The 27,794-nt window shown below is 44.4% G+C and overlaps 1 protein-coding gene across 1 annotated transcript in view; it reads right to left on the bottom strand.

Moving 5' to 3' along the window:
• Positions 1-2,191: 2,191 nt before the first annotated feature.
• Positions 2,192-27,794, bottom strand: part of LOC125467729 (IgGFc-binding protein-like) — a 61,586-nt gene continuing 35,983 nt past the window's right edge. Inside the window, exons 3-7 of the mRNA XM_048563889.2 lie at positions 21,874-23,103; positions 11,964-12,157; positions 10,577-10,944; positions 5,664-5,929; positions 2,192-2,623 (exon numbers count right to left, since the gene is read on the bottom strand). Of these exons, the coding sequence (XP_048419846.1) occupies positions 2,457-2,623; positions 5,664-5,929; positions 10,577-10,944; positions 11,964-12,157; positions 21,874-23,103 (2,225 nt within the window). The 3' untranslated portion in view covers positions 2,192-2,456. The remainder of the gene's footprint in view (positions 2,624-5,663; positions 5,930-10,576; positions 10,945-11,963; positions 12,158-21,873; positions 23,104-27,794) is intronic.

Raw genomic sequence — 27,794 nt, 5'->3', positions numbered from 1 at the left:
TTGCTGGGATAGGAGTGTTTGAGCTACAGGGAGAGGCTGAATAGGCTGGGACTATATTCTGTGGAGTATCAGAGGCTGAAGAGTGACCTTATAGGTGTTTATAGAATCATGAGGGGCATGGATAGAGTGAATAACCAAGGTCTTCCCCAGGATAGGTGTGTCCAAAACTAGAGGGGCATAGGCTTAAGGTGAGATGGGAAAGATTTAAAAGGGACCAAAGGAACAATGTTTTCACACAGCAGGTGATGTGTGTATGGAATGAGCTGCCAGAGGAGTTGGTGGAAGCTGGTACAGTTACCAACATTTAAAAGAGATCTGGATGGGTACATGAATAGGAACAGTTTAGTGGATATGGGCCAAATACCAGCAAATCGGACTAGATTAATTTGGGATATCTGGTTTGTATGGATGACTTGGTCCAAAGGGTCTGTTTCTGTGTTTTCCAACTCTATAATTCTATGAATCTATGACTCATTCACCCAACAGCTGGTGATAAGGTATTGCCTTGAGGGAATGTGGCATATCTTGGTTAAAAATGATATCAATGAGGAAGGCAGAGATGCTGGGTTATGTCAATGTTTGGACAGGCCACATCAGACAATAAGGATAAGGAGCAGCAGATTTAAAACAGAAATTACTTCTCTCAAAGAGTAGTGAATCTGTGCAATTCAATGCCCCAGAGTGTGGTGTATTCTGGGGACATTGAGTAAGTTTAAGGAGGACATCATCATATTTTTAATTAATAAGAGGTTGAAGGGTTATAGGGAGCAGGCAGGAGAGTGGAGTTGAAGCTAAGATGGGATCAGCCATGAACTGGAGGAGCAGGCTCAAGGGGCTGAATGGCCTCCTCCTGCTCCGAATTCTTAAGTTCAATAAAATAGAGACATCAAATGCTGGGAGTACCTATAGCTGGCCGTGCCTGTGGAGACAAACACAGAGTTGTCACCTCAGGACCTCATAACACATAGAGGGAGAGGGTATGAGCTTCCACAACTTACTTTTTAGCAAGTCAAGACAACTTTCTATAGGATAACTACCCGGCCACTTATGACGCCAAGTAATTCCACCATGACTGTTTAAAAGTATATATATTCATGCATGGTATTTGACATCATTGACCTGGCCAGCACTTATTGTCCACACCCAGTCAGACAGTAGCTAAAAGTCAATCCACATTGCTGTGGGTTTGGACTCACACATAGACCAGACCAGGTAAAGCTGGCAGATTTCATTTGCTAAAGGCCAGGCCTGAATCAGTTGACTGTTGACAAAAACATATCCAGTGCTTACAACTGGGCTAGCTTCCTATTCAATTCAAATTTCACTGGAGGTGGGGATTTGAACGCATATCTCCAGAAAATCGATCTGAGGTTGTGGATTAGCCAGTATCATGACAGAGGGTCACTGACTGTTGGTTCTTATTTTCTCTCTACAGATGCTGCCATACCCGCTGAGTTTCCCCAGCACGTTCTGTTTTTGTGACATGACCACACTACCTCACCATCAGATTGCAGACCCGAAAGGTCCCCCTTTATCCCCGAGACATCCTGCGATAGCATCTTATTGTTTGCAAAGGTTGGTCAAAATTCATCTGCAAAATTGCCATGTTACTGATGCACACGGTGGGTGGTTAGCTCAGTTGGCTGGACAGCTGGCTGACAACGCAGAATGACACCCACCCCCCAACCCCCAGCAAGTGCCTGGGCGTTAGTGTGAAGGGTTCCCTTTCTCCACAACTCCCATTGCCCAGGGCATAGAATAGAGTGCCATCTCTCTTTTGAGAAAACAGCAACGCCCATTCAGTCTGGTCAGACTGTGACAAGCGAACTCCTTAGGCCAGCTCATTTTGCTTTATACAGATACTGGACTAACTGTCCGTACATAAGCAGTGTTCAACACACCAGTCAATGATTTCTGCATCAACCTGTTCAGTAACATGATTGTGTAGCTCTTGTAGCACGGTGGTATTTTCCCTTCCTCTGAGCCAGGAGGCCAGTGTTCAAAGCCCAGCTGCTCCAGGGGTGTGCATAACACATTTCTCAGAGATGGCTGGTTCACTCTGTGCGTTGCTGGGTCACGCAGATGGCAGTGTAAGGTTGACAGAAGCAGCCATTTACACGAGCCGTTTTGAAGTTACAGAAAGAGACCATGAGCTGGGTTGCCAATGATATCTCAATTTTATTTCAGTTCAGCGGAATGCAGACAGCTGAGACTTTGTAAAATTACAGCCTTACAGTAATCAAGCATTTGCTGATTTTTTTCCACAATTTCGGCAGTTTTGATGATCAGACCTAATTAATGAGGCTTTTGAGTGATTCACAATGTTATATAATCATTCATTCAGTGTTGAGAGGAAGGCCACTGCTATCAAGATTTCAATTGCTCTACTGAACAGTTTAAGCCACAACTAAAAGAGATGAGGGAACAGACACGGAGCTCGCTTTAAGACAAAGCATTCAGCTACTTGGTATCCTCCTGAATCCGCGGAATTGGTGTAAGTAGTATCTTCTCTGGAACATCAAGCCGAAGATGGAAATGAGAAACCCCCCCGAAAGTACCCCAAGAATGGGGGCATAGCTGCTGCTCCCCCTCCTCTCTGAGTTCACCTGCAGGCGGATGAGATCTGGTTCAAAGAAAATAAATGAGGCACTTTTTAAAGGCAGCATAAATTCAACTGACCCCTGAAAACAGCTCGGTAAAAGCTCTGATACTTGATCCAGCCTCCCACACTAAAGTGACTTATTGGGCCAAGAATGGACTGAGCTAATGTTTGGTGTTGTTCCATACTGTTATATCCATATGTAATGAAGAGATTCATCTTTATACCACCACTTAGAATCCCTACAGTGTGCATAAAAACCGAAAGATTCTGTAAATCAGGAACAAAAACAATGTTGCTGGAGAAGCTCAGCAGGTCTGTTGGCATCTGTAAAGGGAAAAACAGAGTTAACGTTTCGGGTCTGGTGACCCTTCCTCAGAACTGTTCTGAGGAAGGGTCACCAGACCCGAAACATTAACTCTGTTTTTACCTTTACAGATGCTGCCAGACCTGCAGAGCTTCTCCAGCAACTTTGTTTTTGTCCCTACAGTGTAGAAGCAGGTCATTTGGCCCATTAAGTCCACACCAACCCTCTGAACAGCGTCCCAACCAGACCCTCCCCTCTGCTTAGCCCTGCAGTTCCCATGGCTAATCCGCCTATTCAGCACAGCACTAGACTCTAAAGGGCATTTTCGCATGGCCAGTCCAACTAACATGCACATTTTTGTGACTGTGGAAGGAAACCGGAGCACCCAGAGGAAACCCATGCAGGCACAGGGAGAATGCTCAAACTCCACACAGACAGTTGCCTGAGGGTGGAACTGAAGCTTGGTCCTTAAAGAGTGATTGAACGAGAGGCCACGTGATGTCTGTAAGAAAGTAAACAGTTTCAGAGGCTGTTTTTCTGTTAAAGCTGGAACAATAGAGGCAACCTGGCTGGGTGTGACCACAAATCATGCCGTCTGTCTTTTTTTTTAAAGTTTTTAGGTTTAGTTTTATGCAGTTGCTTTTTGTGGGCTTGAAAAAGTAGAAGCTATATATTCCCTCTCTCAGTTACAGCTAGAAGCTGGGGTTTCTCTCTGCTGCTGGGTTACCTGTGAGACAAATCTATTCCTTTTGAATTTTCCTTTTTGCCAAGAGGTGCATTTATAGGATGTTAATGTATTGGAACAGTTAATTAGTAATGGTTACTGTATCTATTACTCTGTTAAGTTTTCCAATAGAGTTTCTATTATAAATTCCTCTTTCTTTCATTTGTATTTTGACTAAAGTGCTTAAATAATTTTTTTTTGTAGATGTTGGTGTGTTCGCTGAGCTGGAGGTTTGATAGCTGACATTAAAGATTCACAGGAGGTTGAGTAAGGGGATGAAACGTCAGTTGACAAGCCTCCCAACTCAGTGAACGCACCAACATCTACAATCAGCACCCGAGCTACAAATCTTCACCCAAACCCTGAAATTGTGTTTTGATTATCATTGAGGTGTTCAATCAATTGCATTACATCTGGAACAAGGCACTTCATGTTTTAAAATAAAAAAAATAAAAGTTAGGGCCCAGGTCAGCTTCTTGAAATAATTTGAAGGGGTCTCATCTGATCCATAACACATTAACTGCTAATGCAGGATGTTTGTTGCAATAAATAAAGACAAAACCACACTGGAGTTGTACCCTAAATATCTCAGTCACTAGCCCAGGAAACATTGTCACTGCTTGAAATAAAAAGCTTCTGATGCAAGAAGAAAAACACAGATTTTGGAAGCTGCATGATTCATTTGTCACGCGTATTAAGTTAATCTGGTAGATATATGTGCCAATCCCTATCACCCCACCTTCCCAACCTCTCACTAACCTCTAATTGTCTTGGGCTTTGCAGCCAAATCAATCAACTGGTGATTTAACTGGTGTTGGTTCATAGATGGAAAAAAAATACCATGGTGATGGAGAGAAAAGCATGGTGTGCAAGAAGCTTTCTGGATATGAAGAAACAAATTATCCATGTTGCTGTGCTTTGAAACCAATTATTCATGCTTCAAGACAATACTGAATATCATTAATATGCATCCTATTAATATAATATTTATTATATTAACAAGATTTACCAATGTCCAGAAGTCCAGTTTTATTTCAGATCAGAGCACTGGTGGGGTAGGGCCTTGATATAAGCACAAGTACAAATCATGAGAAGAGACCACTGTCAGCGGACTCTGGGACAGACTGTGTTGGTACAGCCTTCTAACTTTCCATTTTGTGTGACACCAGAAATCTCTTCTGCTCATAGCCTCCTGTTGTCAGTGTGTGCTGGAAGGATCTGCAAGGCAATGCTGGCCGCCTGATATAAACATGCCTGATCTGGCAGTGGGACCCCTGAACCCACAGTCCCTGGCTCCAAGAAACAGTTCCCAACTGAAACAAACATAAAGACAGAAGTAGCAGGGGAAAGCCAGCAGGTCTGGCAGGGTCTGGAGAGAGAAAGCAGGGTTAATGTTTCAGCTCCAAAGAAGCTTCCTCAGCACAGACATCCTCTGAAGTCTGAAAACCTTATTCCTCAACCAACCTCATCCATGCCATCAACCTCATCAATGTAATTACCAGTCCCAGTGTAAATCACTGGAGCTCACTGCGTACAAACGATTGGACATGTTTTGTGCATTGCAACAGGGACTACATTATATTTGCCTTTAGTCTCTGTACAGCAAGTCTTAGAGTGATTTGAGGGAGACATACAGCACAGAAGAAGCTCTTTGGCCCATCGAGTCTGAGACTACCTGTCTACACCAACCTATTGTCTCTGATCCAATCTCTGTAAATAACCTGGAAAACACTGTGGCACAGTGATAGTGTCCGTACCCCCAGACAGGGAGGCCCACCTGCTCCAGAGGGGCATAATTACATCTCAGAATAGGTTGTTTAGGAGATAAATAGGTTAAGTAAGAAAAGATTAAACTGGGGATGCTACCCTTCACTTGCAATTGTAAGTAGCTCTGAGGAAGGGTCACTGGACCCAAAAGCTTTCCATCTGCTTTGTCTCCCCACAGATGCTGCCAGGCCTACTGAGCTTCTCCAGCAATTACCGCTTCTGTTTCCGGCTCAACGTTTGCAACACTGAATCAAGCGATCACCCACCTTCAAAGTCACGGCGAAAGACAATGGGTCCCTGCGACAGCCGAGCTGACTTGACTTTATTGTCCCGTGTACTGAGGTCCCTCTTGTGTTTGGCCGGGAAGCAGCCCTGAGCACAGCGATTGGGAAGCGAGCCCTTGTGGCAGATTATCACCTCACACAGCACGTAGACCTTCGGATAGTCGTGAAACTTAAACACGTGGAAGCTGAAACGCTGCTCCCTCGGATCACTCGACTGGTGTGACCTGAGTGTAGGATCCCTGGCGCAACTGCAAGAGACAGCGCAAAGCAGAACCGAAAACATCGCAGTCAGATCTGGAGTCAAAGCAAGGCACATGGTAAGTCTTCAAGTCACAGCCCGGGCAAGTGCATTGTTACTGCATTATATAGCATTATTCAGCTGCCTCTTTAAGAATCAATGATCTGCTAGTCCCCACTGAAGAACACAGACCGCTCTTGGGAAAACCAGCCTGAGACTACTACTTGAGGAAAAGCAACACGCTTTAGGTGCAGCAGAACCTTGCCTGCATTTTCCACTATCTAGTCCACTGCATTCGCTGCTCACATTGTAGTCTTCTCTACACTGGGGAATTGGAGTGCAGACTGGGTACCACTTTGCAGAGCGTCTGCAAAACTGACCCAGAGCTTCCTGTTGGTGCTAGTAGGAACTGCCCGTGCTGGAGAATCTGAGATAACCAGGTGTGGAGCTGGATGAACACAGCAGGCCAAGCAGCATCAGACAGGCAGGAAGGGTCAGCTTTCCTGCTCCTCCGATGCGGCCTGGTTCGCTGTGTTCATCCATCTCCTGTTATCCAAGCTTCTTGTTACCTGCATTCTGAACATACCACTCTATTCCCTGGCCAACATCTCTGCCTGTAGCTTTCTACAGGGCTCCAGTGAAGCTCAGCACAAGCTGGAAGAACAGCCCTGAATCCTTCTCGATTCAATATCAAGTTTAACAATTGTCAGGCTTGAGCACTGTGACCTTACCCCAACTCCCACACATCAGGCTTTGTTACCATATGCATTGCTACCACACACAACCCTTTGTCACCTATTAGCAGTCCCCATTAGCAGTAATTCATTCTCTTAGGTTGACCTTTACCCATTCCTGCCCAACTGTGTTCATTCTCTCTCTGGGCTCCATCTCCTTCTATCATTCATTCCTTTCCTCTTTCACCTCTCCTTACCTTCTCTAGCATCTACCAAACCTTTCCCGCTGTCATTGCCTCTGAAAAAGAGTCACTGAACCTGAAGGGTTAGATCTGCTTTCTCTCCACAGATGCAGCCAGACCTGTTGAGTTTTTTTTTCCAGGATATTTCTTATTTTGCTTCTAATTTCCAGTTCTTTGCTTTTTAAAAAAATAGCCTTTAGGTGAGGGTGGGGTTAGCAATTTCTCAAGCACACTGGAATCATGTTGGATGAACCAAGCTGTCTTAGAGAGATCTGGACACCAAATTTTGGGAACGATTTATTGACCTTGGATGGAGCACAAGGTAACTCAAGAAGAACTATATGTGGACTTTAGGGGTTAGGTTATGAGGATAGATTATGCAAATTAAAAGCTGATTGCTGGAGAAATGTAGCAGGTCTGGCAGCATTTGTAGAGAGAGAAACTGAGTCAATGTTTCAGGGTCCACCAACACTTCTACAGAACTAAATCCAGCAATTTTGATTTTCATTTTCTCTTGCTTTCATTATACAAATTAGGTCAATTTTCTCTCAAGTTTAGAAAGTTAAGGGGTTGATCTGGTCAAAGTCTTCATGATATTATTCAGGAAAAAATGGGGTGGATGGTCAGGGATTGTACAACTAGGGGACATGGTTGAGAATGGGGGCCAGACTGTTCAGGAGAGATGTTAGAAAGCACTTTTGCACAAAAAGGGTGGGAGGAGTTTGGAAATCTCTTCCACAAGTGGAAGTCGATGCTGAATCAGTGGTTGATTTTAAATCTGAGATGGGTAATTTTTTTGTTAAGCAAAGCTGTTAATAGATATGAGCCAAAGGAAGTTAGGCCACAAACCAGCCATCATTGTGCTGAATTGCTGAACAGGCTCAAGGGCTGATTGGCCTACATTCCTAGGAGAACTGCTCTAGAGGAGAATTAACTAAAGAACCATGACAATCACTGGTTGGACATATTCAGGGAAAAGACTACAATTCCTCAGGTGCAGGACAAATCAGGTCCTGACCTAACTGATGCCTTTCTCATTGGACCGCTACAGTGGGGAAGCAGGCCCTTCATCTCACCAATGATCATCCCACCCAGACCCACCCCATCACTGCAACCATGTGTTTCACATGGCCAATCCATCTAGCCTGCACACTTCAGGCAATTTAGCACAGTTAATCCATCTAGCCTGCACATCTTTGGACTGTGGGGGGACATGAGACATCTGGAGGAAACCCTCATGCACAGAGGGAGAATTAGCAATCTCTACACAGACAGGTGCCCAAGGGTGGAATCAAACATGTGTCCCTAGCACTGTGACGCAGCAGCGCTAAACACTGAGCCACTGTGCCACTCTTAACAAGAGCTGGTGCATCAATAGAGATAGTGGGCTCACTGACTGATTATTTTGATTGCATTGGAAAAGCTTTCATACATATTTTAATTAAAGTTAGTTTTCTCTGCTTGTGCACTGTTTATTCATTATCTCAATCATTGTATTGCTGATATGTAATATCGACTTAAAAATCTATATCGAGATACCTTTGTACCTAAGATGGTGCTGTAGTGGTGACTTATAAATGTTTTACTGCACTCATTTGAGTACAAGTGACAGTGAAGCTAGTTTCAAATTCAAGTTCAAATTCTAATTCCAATTTTAATTCTAACTCAAACGTAGTCATAATGATTTCCCACATGGAACTTGCAATGTAGACAATTAAACGCAAGAGAGTAAACAACGTTGAATATCCCTCTTGGCTTGGGGAGGGGGGTGAGTCGGGGGGATTTCTGATTAAATCACAGAATTGCTGCTGTGGTTGAGTTAGTCAGGTAACGGTAACAGGCCAAAATCTCAAAGTGCCGTTCTGTCAGGGATGCCTTTCATTTTTAGGTCAGACGTTTATGTTTTCTCAGTTAGATATGAAAAATGTTTCTGTTTCAAAAAAACAACAATACTTATTTCCGAACCAACATTGTCACACTGTTAATGTGGGAGTGCAGTACATGCAACTGATTGGCCATGCTTGCTTCATTACAGCGGAAGCTACATTATATTGACATTTAGTCTCTCTGTGCAGCACATCTTAGTATCACAGACAGTCATAGAATGTACAGCACAGAAGAGGCCCTTCGACCTATTGAGTCTTCACCCCACCCACCTGCACCAAATTATTGTCTCTGATGGTATCTCTGTGAACAAGACGGGCTTACACTTTTCTGGCCTTATAATTGATCTGCACTAGTTGTTTGAATGCATTCCTCTGGTGAAGGTGGAGTCACTTTGATGCTTTTGAAAAAAAAAATGCTGATTGTATGCAGGCAGCTTTTGCTGTCCTTCCTGAAGTGACTTTGAGCTGCTGGATAGTTTCAGAGTCAACCAGATCTCGGTGGAAGGTAGAATCAATAGAGTTAGCAGTGCTAACGTCCTGGAATGAACCAAATGGATTTTTTTAGGAAATTGACATTAGAATGATGGAATACCCACCGACTGCAAGCAGACCATTCGGCCCTCCGTGTCTGTGCTAACCCTCCAAAGACTGTCCCGCCCTATTCCTGTCGGCCTGCAATTCCCATGACCAATCTGCCTAAGCTGCACATCTTTGGACGGTGAGACAAAACCAGAGCACCAGGAGGAAACTCATGCAGACAGAGGGGAATGCACAAACTCCACATGAATTGTTGCCTGAGGCTGGAATCACACCCAGGCCTCTGGGTCTGGGAGGAGCAGCGCGAACTACTGAACCAGTGTGTCACCCACTGGCTTCATTGCTAAGACCAGCTTCCCTGCCCTGGAATCTTGTTTTTATTATTTTTTGCAAACACAGTGAAGCTATTGAGGGGTTCACCACCATCTGCCCTCCATCCTAGGGAATTAGCCCAGTGCAATTACCATTACACACTCACTACCTATGACAAAATAATGATAGATGTAAAAACTCCAAGATATAACATATTAGTGTGAACGTGATTTTTTTTTGTCCCGGATTGTTAACAATCTGTGGCGAATTAGGATATGTTCTATTTGGACTTTAAACTTGAAAAGGTTCGGAAAAGAACTACAAGAACGTTACTGGGTTGGAGGGCTTGAACTATAGTGAGAGGCCGAATGGGCTGGGACTATTTCCACAAGAGTGTTGGAGGCTGAGGGGTAAAATCAGGAGGGGCACAGGTAGGCTGAATAATCGCGGTGTTTTTCCCTCTGGGCTGGAGAGTCCAAAATTAGAGGACATAATTTTAAGGCGAGAAGGGAAAGATTTAAAGGGGACATTAGCGGCATTTTTTTCATGAAGAGGGTGGTGCATGTATGGAATGAGCTGCCAGAGGAAGTGGCGGAGGCTGGTACAATTATAATATTTAAAAGGCATCTAGATGGGTAAATGAATAGGAAGAATTTCGAGGGATATGGGCCGAATGCTGGCAAACATGAATAGATTAAATTAGAATCAGAGGTAACAGGAACTGCAGATGCTGGAGAATCCGAGACAACAAAGTGTAGAGCTGGATGAACACGACAGGGTCTAGGCTTGACACGTCAGAGATTAAATTAGGATATCTTGTCAGCATGGGCAAGTTGGACCAAAAGGTCTGTTTCCATGCTGTAAATCTCTATGACTCTATGAGTTATTGTCAGCGCAACTGGTACAAATCTGAGCACAGTGCAACCCAAGAATGAAAGCCCAGAACAAACTCTTAATACAGGGCACAAATATCCAACACTGTGCCAACAAAACCTGCAATGCTTACCCATTTTCAATAATAGTGTAAGCTACGACATTGCCATTCAGTGATGGGACAGACACGCAGCTCTCGGTAAATATCTCCACTCCCTTATCAGTGGTTTCTGCCTTCATCTGAACAAACAGCGTCCTGTTCAGTTCCACTTCATAGGGGAAATCCAGAACTGGGTCGTTGAAGGCTTCTGACTGAAATAGCGTAAATGACATGTTGTAGTGGCCCACGTGGGATGCGTACAGGGTACGGGGCACAAATGCCATAGTGATATTCTCAACCGTCAACATCTCACAATTGAGTTTGATCTGGAGACGATGTATCGAGGTTTGAGGGGCAGTTCCGTATACTATGTTGAAGTAAGCTATCTTCCCAGTCTCATTCTGCCAAGAAAATGACATGTATGAGACATTGAGACATAGACTGAGTGCAAAATTATATCTGAAAGTTTCTTGAGGCTTCATCAAGTGGATTAACATAATGCAGTCTTGCAAGGGATTTAAAAAAAGACTTCAGTACCTCTTGCTACCAAATCCTTCCAGCAACTTTGAACGCCACAATCTGCTAATGGTTACTTTTCGCTCAGAGGATTGTTAGTTTTTGAAATTCCTTCCCTCAAAAGGTAACGGATGCTGAATCTTCCAATGCTTTTAAGGCAGAAGTAAGATAGAGTTTTGCTTGCCAAAGGGGTGAAAGATTATTGGGTGTGTGCAGGAATGCAGATTTGAGGCTAAAATCAGATCTGCCGTGATCTTATAGAACGGGGGAGCAGATTCCAAGAGATGAGTCACCCATTCATATACTTATATTGGTATGGTTCCCATCAAACACAATGCAAACACAGGCCACGTTTGAAAAACTAGTCTAATTACCATATTATGTAGTCTTTGTCATATGTTCAAGGGATATGGATGTTGTTGGCTAGCCCTGGCATTTATTGCCCATCCTTACTCACCCAGAGATTAGTTGAGAGTCACACACATTGTTGTGGGTCTGAAATACCATGTAGACCAAATCAGGTAAGGACAGCAGATTTGCCTTCTCTGAAGGACGTTAGTGAAATTAGCTTCTCACAAACCAGGAAATAACTCTTTGATTGAAACTGTACTATCTCCCATGATGAGATTCAAAGCCATGTCCACAAAATATTAACCTGAAGAGCTGAATTATTAACCCAAAGACTTTGCCACCTTTATCCTCTTTCATGTATTCTCATTAGCAATTAATGAAATCATTACAAAAACACAACACTGCAGATAGAACCCTAATGTTTCCCCTTAATTGGGCATTGCAATTTCAGATCAATCCCACCAATTCAGACCCATTCTACTCTCAGATTTTCCAAATGACTGGAACCTGCAAAGCCTCCACGTGAATCCCAGGAATAGCAATACCCACGTACAACAATTGTGGTGCCACAGGAATTAAATGGAGCTGTAATGATGACCCAGTTCTCATCTCTCTGGTCAGCATGGCACGTCGGATCAATGAGATGCACGTCAGCCGTCGATAACTTGGCACTGACGAGCACACTGGATGGCAGGGTGTACACAGCAGCCTGGGGTAGGCACGTCAATGAGCCCCATTTTTCCTCTTCTAAAAAAAATAGGATTGAATGGTTAGCATTGCATCCAGGAGGGGAAGAAATGGTTTTTCATTCCAATCATATCTATTCAAGGAGGGCAAAGCTTGAATCATAGCATCCCTAACGTGTGGAAGCAGACCACTTAGGGCATTGAGTCCACACTCTGAGCATCAGCCCACCCCTACCCACATTTCCTGTAACTCCACATTTCCTATGGCTAATCCACCTAGACTGCACATGGACAATTCAGCAATCCAACCAACCTGCACATCATTGGGATGTGGGAGGAAACCAGAGCACCCAGAGAAAAAAAAATGCAGACACGAGGAGAACACGCAAATTCCACACAGAAAGTCGCCAAGGATGGAAATCGAACCCAAGTCCCTAATGCTGTGAGGCAACAGTGCTAATCACTGAGCCACCTTGCGACCCAATTGGTTGTGGGAAATTGTCTGAGGAGTCGGAGAGGATCCTCACAGAGCCATTATGGCCAGTCAGCCCATTGACTCTGTGCCAGCTCTCTATAGAGCAATCCGCTCAGTTCCAAGCCTCTGCTCCATCCCCATAGCCCGGCAATTGTATTTCTCTCAATTGCCTGTTCAATTTCCATTGGAAATCACTGATCATCTCTACTTCTACTGCTTTCACAGGCAGCCAGCTCTAGATCTTTATATCTTCCTGTGTTAAAAAAAATGCATTTCCCTACACTCCCCTTAAAATGCTTATCCAAAACGTTAAATCTGTGTCTCCTGGTCCTTGTATTTTTGGTTAACTGAGGCATCATTTCTTTGCTTACCTTATGTAGACTCTATCATGTTCTCACACACCTCTATAAAATATCTACTCAGCTGCATTTGCTTCAAGCAGAGTAGCCCAAACATTTTCAAACTAACCTCATGATTTAAAAAAAAATCCCTGGATCCATTCTGGTGAATCTCATTGCACACTCTCAAAAGCCCTAACACCTTCCTAAAATATGATTATATTAGATTCCCTACTGTGTGGAAACAGGCCCTTTGACCCAACACATCAACACTGCACTTTGAGGTGTCCCACCTAGACCCATTCCCCTATAACCCACACACCCCTGAACACTACGAGCAATTTAGCATGGCCAATCCACCTAGCCTGCACATCTTTGGACTGTGGGAGGAAACCGAAGCACCCGGAGGAAACCCATGCAGACAAGGGGAGAATGTGCACACTCCACACAGACAGTCACCTATGGCTGGAATTGAACCCGGGTCCCTGGTGCTGTGAGGCTGCAGTGCATACCACTGAGCCACCGTGCCGCCCTACAAATAGGTAAATAAGGTTTTGATCAATCATGATCTCCACTCCTTACTGCAGATCCCTCTTGATAATAGACAGTCAAACGATGCAAAGGCAGCAATCTGCTGCTTACATTGTGCGGCAGGTGGGCCTATGTATAAAATGGGTGGCCAAAACACTGCCACTCATTTTGCATGCAGCATGCAAGATGGAATTTGAAACTGACAAGAATAAGTCCTTAAGGTCATAAGAAATAAAAGCAGGAGTCAGTCACTGGGACCTTTGAGCCTGCTTCGGGATTCAATGCGATTATAGAAGTGCGGAGAATGGGAATAGGAGTAGGCCATTTGACACATCGAGTCTGCTCCAACATTCAGCCTGATCCTTCCTCATCCTCTACCTGCATGCCTTATTCCCGCTCTCTCCCCATACATCTTGATGGCTTTAGAGTGTAAAAATCAATTTAGCTTTAAAATACATTGGGTGAATTCACTTCCACAGCTGTTTGTGGTAGAGAGGATCAAAGGTTCACCAGCCTGTGAATGAAGCAATCTCTATTAATCTCAGTCCTAAACAGTCTACTCTGTATCCCATTCTCCTCAATATCCCATACATGGCATCGGCTGTGGCCTTAACTCCATACATCAGCTGGAAAGGTCAGATGAGCAAAGATTGTTTAGGAGTTCATGGAATGTTTCAAGGACAGTTACTTAGGACAGTACATTCTGAAGGTGACCAAAGAGCAGATCAGGTTTTGTGCACTGGAGAAGCATTAATTAATAAATTTGTCATGCACATGGACAATTACAGATTGAATTTTACATTCAGCTTGAGGGAGAAAGGAGTGGATCTAAGACTTCTTTTAAGTAAGGAAAATTATGAGAGCTTAAAGCAGAGGCATCTAATGCACAGTTTAAGGGCAATAGTGGTGCAGCTGTAGCCATTTAAGAGGATACTTCTAAATACGCAGGGTAGATACATGTTGAGGAGAAAGAAAAGTTCCAAGAGCTGTATCTGGCATGTGTGGTTGCCTTGAAATGTTAGAGAAAATTTTAAACTGAAAGGAAACACGCATAATTGTGCTCATACTGGCGGCTAGGCAGAAGATTTGACAGAATATAATAAACAAAAACAAGAAGTTAATAAAGAAGAAAAGCTAGAGTACAAGAGAGAGGTAGCCAGAAATATGAAAAACTGATTGTAAGATTTTCTATGAATATTTAAAGAAAAGAGATAACAAAGTGAACATTAGTCCTATATGAAATGAATCAGTAGAAGTAATAAAAATAAAATAAGGAAATGGCCGATGAATCGAATAGATAATTTGCCCCAAACTTCGCTGTAGAGAATATAAATAATATTGCAGGAGCAATAACAAATTAGGAAGTGGAGTAGGGTCACGTGAATTTCTGGGTGAGTATTCGTAATTAACCTATCTATTTGAGTTTTTTGAAGAGGTAACAAATGCTGTGGATAAAGGAGGACCAGTGACTGTACTCAACCTGGAGTTATCAATTACAAAGCGTCTCATCAAAAGTTCTGAGGAAGCGTCACCGGACCCAAAATATTAACTCTGTTTTCTCCTCCACAGATGCTGCCAGACCTGCTGAGCTTTCCAGCAACTTCATTTTTGTTTCATCAAAAGTTAGCGTGGAAAATAAATAAAAAGCATAGGGTAGGGGATAGCAATCTGGCATGGATAGATGATTAGGTGGCACAAGGAGCAACGTTTGGCAAGATGTAATTATCAATGCCATTGGGAATCGGCTATGGGACCCCAATTATTTACATTTTATAGAAATTATGTCGTTAAAGGAAAAGAGAATTCCCAAATTTGTGGCAAAATATCAGATGGAAAGTAAATCGTGAAGAAGACACAAGGAGGCTACGACAAGATGTAGATCGATTATGCCAGTGGGCAAAGATGACCAAATGGAGTGAACCCAAGTCCCCATAACAGTACCTGAGTCTCTGGGTTAACAGTCCAGTGATAATACCACAAGGCTATCACCGCCCCTAAATAATGTATCTGCTGGAATTAATCCTTGATGATTACATACGGATCCTTAAGCCTGGTCCACCATCTGATATCACAGTGAATTCACTTCAATTTCATTTACCTATCTTATCCCCTACTGATTCCATTCGAGTCCAAAGGTCTATCATCTCAGCCTTGAACAAACTGAACGACTGAGCCTTCACAGTTATTAAAAGCCTTCACAACCCTCTGAAGGCAACAACTTTCTCTAGATGCCAATCCAAAGCGGTGGGCTGCTCTGCCCTGGCATAAGGCTCTCCAGGCAACCTTCCACTGTCAAACACTCCCGGAATTCTGCAGGCCTCAATGACAATTGGGGTTCTTTCTGCTCAGTTCTGCACAGTTTCATGAGATTATCAACTAGAGCCGAAATATAAGATCATAGTTGACAAGACACATCTGCTTCATACATACATGTTGCAGAGAATATTATTTTCTTGGCCAATTTAAGGATTTGGATGTTTTAAATTATTCTTGTCTAAGTAATTTAAGCTATTGGCCTTCAGACAATCCATCCAACACATTCCACCCCGCTCACCCACCCACCCAATTGACTTCCCAAAGCTTTTATGATGAATATTCTCACCTTAAAATGTAAAGAATAAATTTTTTGTTGTTTATTGAAAACTAAGAAATGTATGTAAACCCGAGACTCTACAACTGTAGTGTCTCCCACCCGCCCTCCTCCTCTAACCTAGTTAATAAGGTAAGGTTCATTCTAAACTTTCTCTATTGAACATAAGTTTGTTATTAATTTGTTATTATTACTTGAAGTGAGCTTTCTGCTTTAGTATTGAGTGGGTGTTCAGATTAGTGGGGTATGGATGCTAGGGCAGTTGCTTGCTCCTCCTGCAAAATGTGGCAGTTGGGAGATGTGGCACACGTCTCCGCTGGCTACATCTGCGGGAAGTGCACCCAGCTACAGCTCCTTGAAAACCGTGTTAGGGAAATGGAGCTGGAGCTGGATGAACTACGGATCATTTGGGAGGCAGAGGGGGTAATTGAGAGGAGTTACCGGGACTTGGTCACTCCTAAGGCTCAGTACAAGGATAGATGGGTTACAGTTAGGGGGAGGAAAGGCGACAGACAGACAGTGCAGAGATCCCCTGTGGGCATTCCCCTCAGCAATAAGTATACCGTTTTGGATACTGCTGGGGGGGTTGACCTACCAGAGGAAAGCCATAGTAGTCAGTTCTCTGGCACTGAGCCTGACACTGTGGCAAAGAAGGGAAGGGGGCAGAATAGAAAAGTACTCGTGGTAGGGGACTCGATAGTTAGGGGAATCGACAGGAGATTTTGTGGGCAAGATCGGGATTCCCGGAAGGTATGTTGCCTCCCTGGTGCCAGGGTCCGGGACGTCTCCGATCGGGTGTATAAAATTCTGAAAGGGGAGGGTGAACAGCCAGAAATCGTGTTACATATTGGCACAAATGATATAGCCAGAAATAGGTTTGAGGATATAAAAAGTGATTTCAGGGAGTTAGGATGGAAGCTGCAGAGCAGGACGAACAGAGTAGTGTTCTCTGGTTTACTACCGGTGCCACGAGATAGCGAGGTGAGGAACAGGGAGCGGGCGCAGCTGAACACGTGGCTACGCAGCTGGTGTAGGAGGGAGGGTTTCAGATATGTTGATAATTGGGATGCCTTCTGGGGAAGGTGGGACCTGTACAAGAAGGACGGGTTGCATCTGAACTGGAAGGGGACCAATGTCCTGGGTGGAAGGTTTGCTCGAGTAGTTCGAGAGGGTTTAAACTAGTATGGCAGGGGGGTGGGAACCTGAGCTGTATACCAGAGGTGAGCGTTGATGCAGGTGAGGCAGTAGCAAGAGGTAGACCAGCTAGTGGGAAGGATTTTCCTGGGAAGGAACCAAGGGATCGGTTAAAGTGTGTTTGCTTTAATGCAAGGAGTATCAGGAATAAAAGTGATGAACTTAGAGCATGGATCAGTACCTGGTGCTATGATGTTGTGGCCATAACAGAGACATGGGTTTCTCATGGGCTGGAATGGTTGCTGGATATTCCAGGGTTTAGAACATTTAAAAAGAATAGGGAGGGGGGAAAAAGAGGAGGGGGTGTAGCACTACTAATCAGAGAGGGTATCACAGCGACAGAAGCTTCCATTGTCGAGGAAGATCTGCCTACTGAGTCAGTATGGGTGGAAATTAGGAACAGCAAGGGAGTAGTCACCTCGTTAGGGGTTTACTACAGGCCCCCCAATAGCAGCAGGGAGATTGAAGAAAGCATAGGTCGACAGATTTTGGAAAAGTGTGGACGCAGTAGGGTTGTTGTAATGGGTGACTTTAACTTTCCTAATATTGATTGGAACCTCCTCCGAGCAGAAGATTTGAATGGAGCTGTTTTTGTAAGGTGTGTTCAGGAGGGTTTCCTAACACAGTACGTTGACAGGCCGACGAGGGGAGAGGCCATTCTAGACTTGGTGCTCGGAAACGAGCCGGGGCAGGTATCAGATCTTGTGGTGGGAGAGCATTTTGGTGATAGTGACCATAACACTCTCTCATTCTACATAGCTATGGAGAAGGAGAGGATTAGGCAGAATGGGAGGATATTTAATTGGGGAAGAGGAAACTATGATGCGATTAGACACGAGTTAGGAAGCATGGACTGGGAGCAGTTGTTCCATGCTAAGGGAACTATAGACATGTGGAGACTGTTTAAGGAACAGTTGTTGGGAGTGATGAGTAAATATGTCCCTCTGAGACAGGCAAGACGGGGTAAGATAAAGGAACCTTGGATGACGAGAGCGGTGGAGCTTCTAGTGAAAAGGAAGAAGGTAGCTTACATAAGGTGGAGGAAGCTAGGGTCAAGTTCAGCTAGAGAGGATTACATGCAGGCAAGGAAGGAGCTCAAAAATGGTCTGAGGAGAGCCAGGAGGGGGCACGAGAAAGGCTTGGCAGAAGGAATCCGGGAAAACACAAAGGCATTTTACACTTACGTGAGGAATAAGAGAATGGTCAAAGAAAGAGTAGGGCCGATCAGGGATAGCATAGGGAACTTGTGTGTGGAGCCTGAGGAGGTAGGGGAAGCCCTAAATGAGTTTTTTGCTTCTGTCTTTACGAAAGAAACGACCTGTGTAGTGAATGAAACCTTTGAAGAGCAGGTGTGCATGCTGGAATGGATAGAGATAGAGGAAGCTGATGTACTGAAAATTTTGTCAAACATTAAGATTGACAAGTCGCCAGGCCCGGATCAGATTTGTCCTCGGCTGCTTTGGGAAGCGAGAAATGCAATTGCTTCGCCACTTGCGAAGATCTTTGCATCCTCGCTCTCCACTGGAGTCGTACCTGAGGACTGGAGAGAGGCAAATGTAATTCCTCTCTTCAAGAAAGGAAATAGGGAAATCCCCGGCAATTATAGACCGGTAAGTCTCACGTCTGTCGTCTGCAAGGTGTTAGAAAGGATTCTGAGGGATAAGATTTATGACCATCTGGAAGAGCATGGCTTGATCAAATACAGTCAACACGGCTTTGTGAGGGGTAGGTCATGCCTTACAAACCTTATCGAGTTTTTTGAGGATGTGACTAGTAAGGTTGATGAGGGTCAAGCTGTGGATGTGGTGTATATGGACTTCAGTAAGGCATTTGATAAGGTTCCCCATGGAAGGCTCATTCAGAAGGTCAGGAGGAATGGGATACAGGGGAACTTAGCTGCTTGGATACAGAATTGGCTGGCCAACAGAAGACAGCGAGTGGTAGTAGAAGGAAAATATTCTGCCTGGAAGTCAGTGGTGAGTGGGGTTCCACAGGGCTCTGTCCTTGGGCCTCTACTGTTTGTAATTTTTATTAATGACTTGGATGAGGGAATTGAAGGATGGGTCAGCAAGTTTGCAGACGACACAAAGGTCGGAGGTGTCGTTGACAGTGTAGAGGGCTGTTGTAGGCTGCAGCGGGACATTGACAGGATGCAGAGATGGGCTGAGAGGTGGCAGATGGAGTTCAACCTGGATAAATGCGAGGTGATGCATTTTGGAAGGTCGAATTTGAAAGCTGAGTACAGGATTAAGGATAGGATTCTTGGCAGCGTGGAGGAACAGAGGGATCTTGGTGTGCAGATACATAGATCCCTTAAAATGGCCACCCAAGTGGACAGGGTTGTTAAGAAAGCATATGGTGTTTTGGCTTTCATTAACAGGGGGATTGAGTTTAAGAGTCGTGAGATCTTGTTGCAGCTCTATAAAACTTTGGTTAGACCGCACTTGGAATACTGCGTCCAGTTCTGGGCGCCCTATTATAGGAAAGATGTGGATGCTTTGGAGAGGGTTCAGAGGAGGTTTACCAGGATGCTGCCTGGACTGGAGGGCTTATCTTATGAAGAGAGGTTGACTGAGCTCGGTCTCTTTTCATTGGAGAAAAGGAGGAGGAGAGGGGACCTAATTGAGGTATACAAGATAATGAGAGGCATAGATAGAGTCGATAGCCAGAGACTATTTCCCAGGGCAGAAATGGCTAGCACGAGGGGTCATAGTTTTAAGCTGGTTGGTGGAAAGTATAGAGGGGATGTCAGAGGCAGGTTCTTTACGCAGAGAGTTGTGAGAGCATGGAATGCGTTGCCAGCAGCAGTTGTGGAAGCAAGGTCATTGGGGTCATTTAAGAGACTGCTGGACATGCATATGGTCACAGAAATTTGAGGGTGCATCCATGAGGATCAATGGTCGGCACAACATTGTGGGCTGAAGGGCCTGTTCTGTGCTGTACTGTTCTATGTTCTATGTTCTATGTTCTATGTTGAATGCAATATACTTGAGAAGTGGCAGTATCATAGTAGTGTAACTAGACCCGTGATTGAAAACTCCAATTATTGTTCAATTCAAAATATACTTCAGGTGCTGACAAAGCTTGAATTCCAAATAAACCTGAAATTAAAACAATATGCTAACCTAATGGCAAGCATGACTTGAGGTATTAACTCTGCTCTGCCTGCACAGGTGTCGCCAGCCTTGTTGAGTCTCTCCAGAGATTTCCATTTTTGTTTCTTTCTAGTTATTGGAATTGGTTTGCGGTTATATCTGTCATCTGATATTCAGTTCCAATGGCTTCAATCAGACTAAATAGAGGACGGCTATATCATGGGCGGCCGTGGCACGTTCATCAGACAAGGCCATTTCAACAGCCCTGATCCTTTCTGTGGGGTCCACGATCCACACACAGGTAGGACAGAGAGAAAACCCTGAGCAATAAAAATAATCGCCTTCCTACCTTGATTCCTGAGAACCCAATGGCTCTCAAACATTCTCATCAGTGGGAAAGCTGCCAGCCTCACCCCTCACCACACTCACGCTCCCTTCCACTTGGCTGGGTGAAGACACCCATCAGAATTAATGGAGCGATTGGCCCTGCTGTTGCTCAGATAGTAATGAAGTGGCATTTGGAGCGCATTAGCCTTCAGTTGAGCTGGACAGTCAAATCCAGCTTTGTTTTTAGCCCCCAGTGTTGGAATTTCAATCTTGGGGTTGTCATAGTAATAGAAATCAGGATTGTAAAGTCTATGTTGTTGGTGGTCACACATCTGGTCATGAAACTGTCATTGGGATAAAGATTCTGACATGTTCTATCATACATTGTCCCATGGCTACTTCTTCAAACAAACTGTTCGCCGCCTGCAGGACCATGCTTTGAGAACCATTGACTTAATGCAGCCATTTCTAACCCTACATTACCTATTTGTCACTCCCCTCTACATTTTAATGGAATTTAGGCATTCGTGGCACAGCCTGCACCAATTTCTCACCCCAAATTGCCCTTGTGCCCATTTGAGTTGAGAGGAAATTGTCGGGGCGGTGGGGATTAGTTAACTCCGTTGGCTAACGGGCTGGATTGCAATACAAAGTGATGCCAACAGTGAGGACTTTCAATTCCCACACCAGCTGAAGTCACCATGAAGAACTCTCCTTTTCAAACTCTCCCCTCACCTGGGCGACCCTTAGGGTTAAATCACCAACAGTCACCTATCCCTCATTAGAGACAGTGTCCCTTTAACCTTTAAATGGAAGCTGATGTGCACCAGAACAAGGGGAGTATTGGGCCCAGACAACATGCATGAGGGCATTTGGGGTTCCTGCCAATATCTATGACTGTTTTATAGTCACCATCAGTGAGTTACAGTTCTGGCTGGCTCCCCTGGCACCCCCTAAACAAAACCCTAACCCTTACCCAATACTGCCGCTAAATGTAACACTGACAGAAACCCTATTCCCAACCTTAACCCAAATCCAAACCCTAACCCTAACCCTAATGTTAACCTTAAACTTAAATCTAACACTAACCCTAACCCTGACCCACAGCTGAATGGAAGTTAAACTCCACCAAGGGCTGTGGGCGTGTATTTGAACAAACACTTCCCAGACCCTAGCCCGGGGAGTTCACCCCCAAAGCTACCCCATGTGGAGCGAGGAGACACTTACTGGCGGGCGGCCGTATGTTGCCCATCGGGTAGCCGTAGGACTCGGCACGTCCGATGCCGTAGACGTAGATGGCGAAGTGAGCGGAAGGGTGCGAGATGAGATGTCGCCTCCCGGTTTCGCCCAGGTAGATCCTGACGGCCGTGAAGCCGGCGAAGGTCAAAATTTCGGAGGCGTACGCGCTGAGCAGGGCGCCGTCCAACTCAATGTCGGCGCCGTTGTGCCCCAGTGAAATGACGAGGAGGTAATTGAACAGACTCTGCATGGTCACGAAGGCGTAGGAATTGCTGAAGAAGATGGACGGGATGACCGTCAGCAGGAAGGGGTCAAACGTCGACACTATGGAGTTACTACCCCCGGTGAAGAAATAAATGAGCATGACGGGCTTGTCGGAGCTCAGGGCCATCCCTCCGGTCACGGTCAGGTTGCAGTGAGCTGACTCCTGAAGGAGCAACTGCTGGTCGCCTGCCTCCGTGTGAACGTTCACGGTGGTGTCGTTCTCTGAGGCGACGACGGTGATGATATCCTGCTTCTTCTTCTTCATGAGGGGGAAGATGATGAAGGAATCGGACCACTTGTCCACCGGGTACAGATTCTCCCCGACGTGGTCGCAGTTGCTGGGCGGAACGGTGATGCACTGGTCCCCGCTGAAGACAGCCACCGGCTTTGAAGCCACGATCTTGGTCCCGGTCAGGTCAATCTCGCTCTGAAACTGAACCACCTCGTTGGGCTCCATGAGGAACGAGAACGAGTCTTTGTCGCTGTACTTGGTCCCATTGAAGCTCAGAGAACCACAGACCCTGATGGTGATCAGAGCATTCTCATTGCTGTTAGCGATGGCGAACTGCTTCACGTTATACAGACTGTCTACACTGTAGGTGATAATATAGTATTTGGTACCCAACACGGGGGTTGGCAACGTTAGGAATGTATCATAAGTCTTCGACCTCCCATTTAGCGCGATGACGGTGATGTCTTCGTTCGATATCACGGTAATGGCACTTTTGGACATTTGGTTACCCGACAGCATGTAGGTGGAATTCAGAACTATAGTGCCGGTGCTGTTCTTCGCTATCAGCACTGAGCGGCTATAATACGGCTCCGCAACGGAAATTGTTACTACTGTCGGTCTGTCATAAGTGACAACGTGCATGGTGAGAACAGCAGAACTGTCATAGTTTTGAAGGAAAGCTAAGATGAACCTTTTCCCTGAAGTAAGTGACTGAGTGGAATCTGCCGAATAATTCACAATTCGTTAGAAAGCCAACGGCAACAGTGTTAGGTTGAGAAACGCAGCGAAACATTCGACAATAGGAGGAAGCGCGGAAGCATAGAGTCGCTGATGGGGGAGGGCAGTGAGACCACGCTCTGTGATGGGCGGTTTGGTGAGAGGGAGCAGTGGGCCAGGGGGAGTGCCTGGTATGAAATCCTCGATGGGGTGAGAGGTGGACAATAGTGTGGGATGGGCATCTGTGGAAAATTGCGAGCAGTGAGGACAGGCAGCGGTGTGGGAAGGTCAGTAGTTTTACAATCCCACAGTGTAGGAACAGGCCATTCGGCCCAACAAGTCCACTGCAAGCCACCGAAGAGCATGCCACCCAGTCTCATCCTCAACCCTTCATCCTATCCCTGTAACGCTGCATTTCCTCATGGCTAGCTCACCTAACCTGAACAGTATGGGTAACTTTAGCACGGTCAATCTACCAAACATGCACACCTTTAGGCTATGACAGGAAATCGGAGCACCCGCAGGGAAACCCCACGCAAACACGGGGAGAATGTGCAGGCTTCACTCAGATAGTTGTCCGAGACTGGAATCGAACCTGGATGCCTGGCGCGGTGAGGCAATAGTGCTAACCACTGAGTTCACTGTGCTGCCAACCCGTGGTGGGGGGGTGGGGGGTGCCATGACAGTGGTATGAGATGGCCCATGGTTTGGGATGGTCAGTGATGTGGAAAGGACAATGGTGTGGGACTGACAGTGATGAGTGACAGTGGGCAGTGAGAGATGGACAGAAGCGTGGGATTAACATGAATTTGGGACTGTGAGTTGTATCAGTTGGGCAGTGAAAGAGCTCATCAGCGTTGGGGGATAGTGAAGCATCGGTGTGAGATGGCAAGTGTTGAGTAATGGGCTGTGGTGTGTGATAGCCAGTGGTGAGTGGTGGACAGTGACCTGGTCTGGTGAGTTATGAGTGGCAGATAATGATTTGTGACGGTCAATGGTGTGGGAAGGTTAGCTTTGATGGAAAATCATGGATGTCAGCTGAAAGCAGTGAGTGATGGACTGTGAGTGGTGAGTAATGGTCCATAGAGTGGGAATGCCAGTAGTAAGGGCTGGATAATGGTAATGAGCCTCCAACAACCACAACCATCTTCCTATGTGTCAGGTATGTGTCTGACTAGCAGAAAGTTTTCCACCTGATTCCCATTGATTCCAGTTGTGCAAAGAATTCTCAATGCTACACCCGGTCAAATTCAGTCTTGATGTCAAGGAATCTCACTCTCACCTCACCTTGAAATTCAACTCTTTTTGTCCATGTTTGAACCAAGGCTGGAATGAGGCCAAGAGCTGAGTGTTCCTGGCATCGCTGAGCAGTTTATTGGTGAGCAGGTGCTGCTTGATAGCACTGTTGATGAAAGTTCCCATCATTTTACTGATGATCAAGAGTGGGGCAGTAATTGACCAGATTAAATTTATCATGCTTTTTGTTTCCACATTGTCAGACAGATATCAGTGTTGTAGCATAAGCGCAGAGCTAGTTTGGGAGAACAAATCTTCATAAGTAATGCTGGAATGCTATCAGGGCCATAGCCTTTGCTGTATCAGTGCCTCCAACCATTTCTTGGCATCATGTGGAGTGAATCAAATTGGTTGAAAACAAACATCAGTGAAGAAAATGCCCTCTGGAAAAGGCTGAGATGAATGATCAGCTCTTATCTACTAGTTCTGCAGTCATTAAACCTTATCGATCACTTGTTGCTTATGCTACTTGGCACACAATTAGTTCTTCGTGTAGCAACACCATGTTGATACCTCATTTTTTTGTTTGTCTGGTTCTGTTCCTGACAGGTCCTCTTGAATTCTTCAGTAGTCACCAAGATGAGATGGACGATGATGTGTGATGGTCAGTTGTGGCGAATAAGCAGTGGTGTAGATTGAGAGAGGCATGAATGGGGCATGCCCTGGATATCGATAATGTGGGATGGTCAGTAGACTGGTAATAGATGGTCCATAGAGCAGAATTGTCAGTGGTAAGGGATGGTCAATGATGTAAGTTGGTCAGTGGTATGGGATGGTCAGCAGGGAAGGATAAATGGTGGTGTGGAACAATCAATGGGCTGGGATATTCAGTGATGGTGGCTAGTCAGTGGTATGGCATCGTGAGATATAAGATTGGTGGTAGTTTAGCAAGTTCAGTTGTGAGTGTGATGAAAGGTGCAGACTTTATATATATTTTTTGGATAAAAAAGCTTAACACAATGTGTGTGTTATATAGATATTAGGATCTGACTCTTCAATTAGTGGCATGTCGGTTTTGGACTGTGTGCTTGAAGGGGTTTAATAATTAGTTCATAAGTATTTCTGTACACAGTGAGGCTCTTTAAAAGAAGCAGACTGAGAAAGAGCTCGTGGAGGCTTGTGGAGTTATTTTTTGTTGTAAGAATACACAAAGTAAACAATCAAGCAGTAAGATTTCACTGTAGACAGTTCTGGAAATTTTTTTTTTAGCTTGGAGAAACTCCCATAGGTGGGAAAAAAAAGCTTTTAATTTCCATTTGGCAGTTTTTGCACAAGTCTTGGCTGAAGCTGAATGTTTAAGACAGTTGCTCCTGAAGAAATTAGATAGTCTGGAACTCTTAAGAAATAGGTTACCTGAATTTAAGGATTTTAGTTTTTAAAGTCATGGGACCAGAAGCATTTAGACAAAATTCTCAAAGGGTTAGTTGATGATGAGAAAATCCAAGTTCAGTTAAATGAAGACTCAAAGAGGAGGCTTTGTGATTCTCAAGACATGGAAATTGAAACCACAGTATGTCAAACCCTATAGAAGGAATAGAGAAGGAAATGAAAGAGTACTGTTGAGATTAAAAGGATTGCATGTTACCATGTATTTCTAAATTGTTAAATTTGTGTTACCATAAATAGTTTGGTTTATTTGAAGTTTTCTTCATTTATTTTACTTAATAAACTTTTACTTTAATATTAAAAACTAATCTGCAGCATTTCAGTGAAAGAACACTTTGTTAAACCCAAGAAAAATATCTATCAAGCCAGATTTTGGTCTTCGATCTGACTTATCAGTAAAAAGACCAACTGGGAGCAAAACAATAGAGGTAGAAAGATATTTGCTACTTCTGTAGCACTTCAAGAGAAAAAAAAATCAAGATTAGCGAGTCCTTCCAAAACCAAACTAAATCCAACATTTTTTTGTCAGAAAGCAGACGTCTGCAGACCACTGTGCTTTTAATGAAAAGATGTCTATACGATTGGATTTATGAAAAGTACTATAAACACGTAAGGCCATTAGCTTTGTTTTCAGTTCAAATGAATCTAGGACCTAGCAAATCTTTAAAAGTTTAGTTCAGAGGTGTTGTGTTTAGAAGCTAGCTTTGTGTATCTCCTGTAAGGAGTTTATGGAAATTTGGAGACCAGCTACATGAAGAGTAAGGTTTAATTTGTAAAACTTCCAAACCAGGAGAGATTGGTTAGAAATCTACAAGTTATTAAAACTGAGAAAGTTTAGGCTCTCAAAGATTTTAGAATAAAAATAACATCACCAGTTTTGGAGAGAACTCATTGAATTGTCTCCATAGTTCATAGCAAGGAAAAAAATGTCAGGAGTACTGTTAAGTGGACACATAGAGAGTTTGGATAGAGGTGTAATTTTTCTAGCTTTGAATCTCTGTGCTGAATAGGTGGATTATTTCAAAATCTTTGCAAAGGCTAAACTGAAAGAGTAAGCAGATAAAGTGAAAGTTAGAAATAAATGTGCAATTCCATAAGGGTGAGCTGCTTTAAGTGATTGCAACTATTACAATTAGAAGAACGAAAAGATGAAATTGAACTGTCAAAACTAAAATTAGCTCAGGTACAGTTAGAAATGAAAAATAAAACTTGATTAGAGGTGTGGTGAAACGGAACTGGTCTATGGTGTTGTAAGGTCAATAGTGTGGGAATGTCAATGAGCGATGAATGTGTTGTTGAATGGACAATGATGAGGTATAGAATTTGGTGTGATATGGTCAATGGCATGCACTACTCAGTTAGAAGGACTGTGGTGTTAGATGGACTGTGGCGTCGGGTGGACAGTGTTGTTAGATGGGCAGTGATGTTAGATTGGCAGTGATGTTAGATGGCCAGTGGTGTTAGGTGGACAATGGTGTTAGATGGGCAGTGCTGTTAAATGGGCAACCCATTTTGAATGGTGAAATTCACTGTGAAATGATCAGTGCAGACAATCAGTGGTGTATGGTGTTTAGTGGAGAGAGATTGTCAGTGTGGTGCCTATTCAGTGGTCCGTTTTGGAGAGACAGTAGTGGGAATGGATCATAATGTGGAATGGATGGTGCTTTGGGATGGACAGTGTTGTGTGATGGTCAGTTCTGAAGAATAGTCACCAACATGTGACTGGCTTTCTTTTGGATAGAAGGTTTTGAAGGATGGATAGTGCTTAGGATGGTCAGTGTTATGAGATGGCTTGTGTTGGCAAGTTGTGTGAGCTGGTCGGTGCTAGATGATGGATAGTTATGTGGGATGGCACTGTGTGGGATAGTCAGTGGAAAGGAATGGACAATGCTGTGGGAAATTTAGTTATGTAGGATGATCAAGGGTGTGTGATTGACAGTGATATGATTTGGTCCATGTTGGATGATGGTCAATGGTGAAGGATGGACTGTGGTATGGCATAGTGCAGAAGTGG

The sequence above is a fragment of the Stegostoma tigrinum genome, chromosome 34 (assembly GCF_030684315.1).
Source record: "Stegostoma tigrinum isolate sSteTig4 chromosome 34, sSteTig4.hap1, whole genome shotgun sequence".
Lineage (NCBI taxonomy): Eukaryota > Metazoa > Chordata > Chondrichthyes > Orectolobiformes > Stegostomatidae > Stegostoma > Stegostoma tigrinum.
Note: the sequence above shows the minus strand (reverse complement) of the source record. Positions and strands in the feature narration are given on the sequence as shown.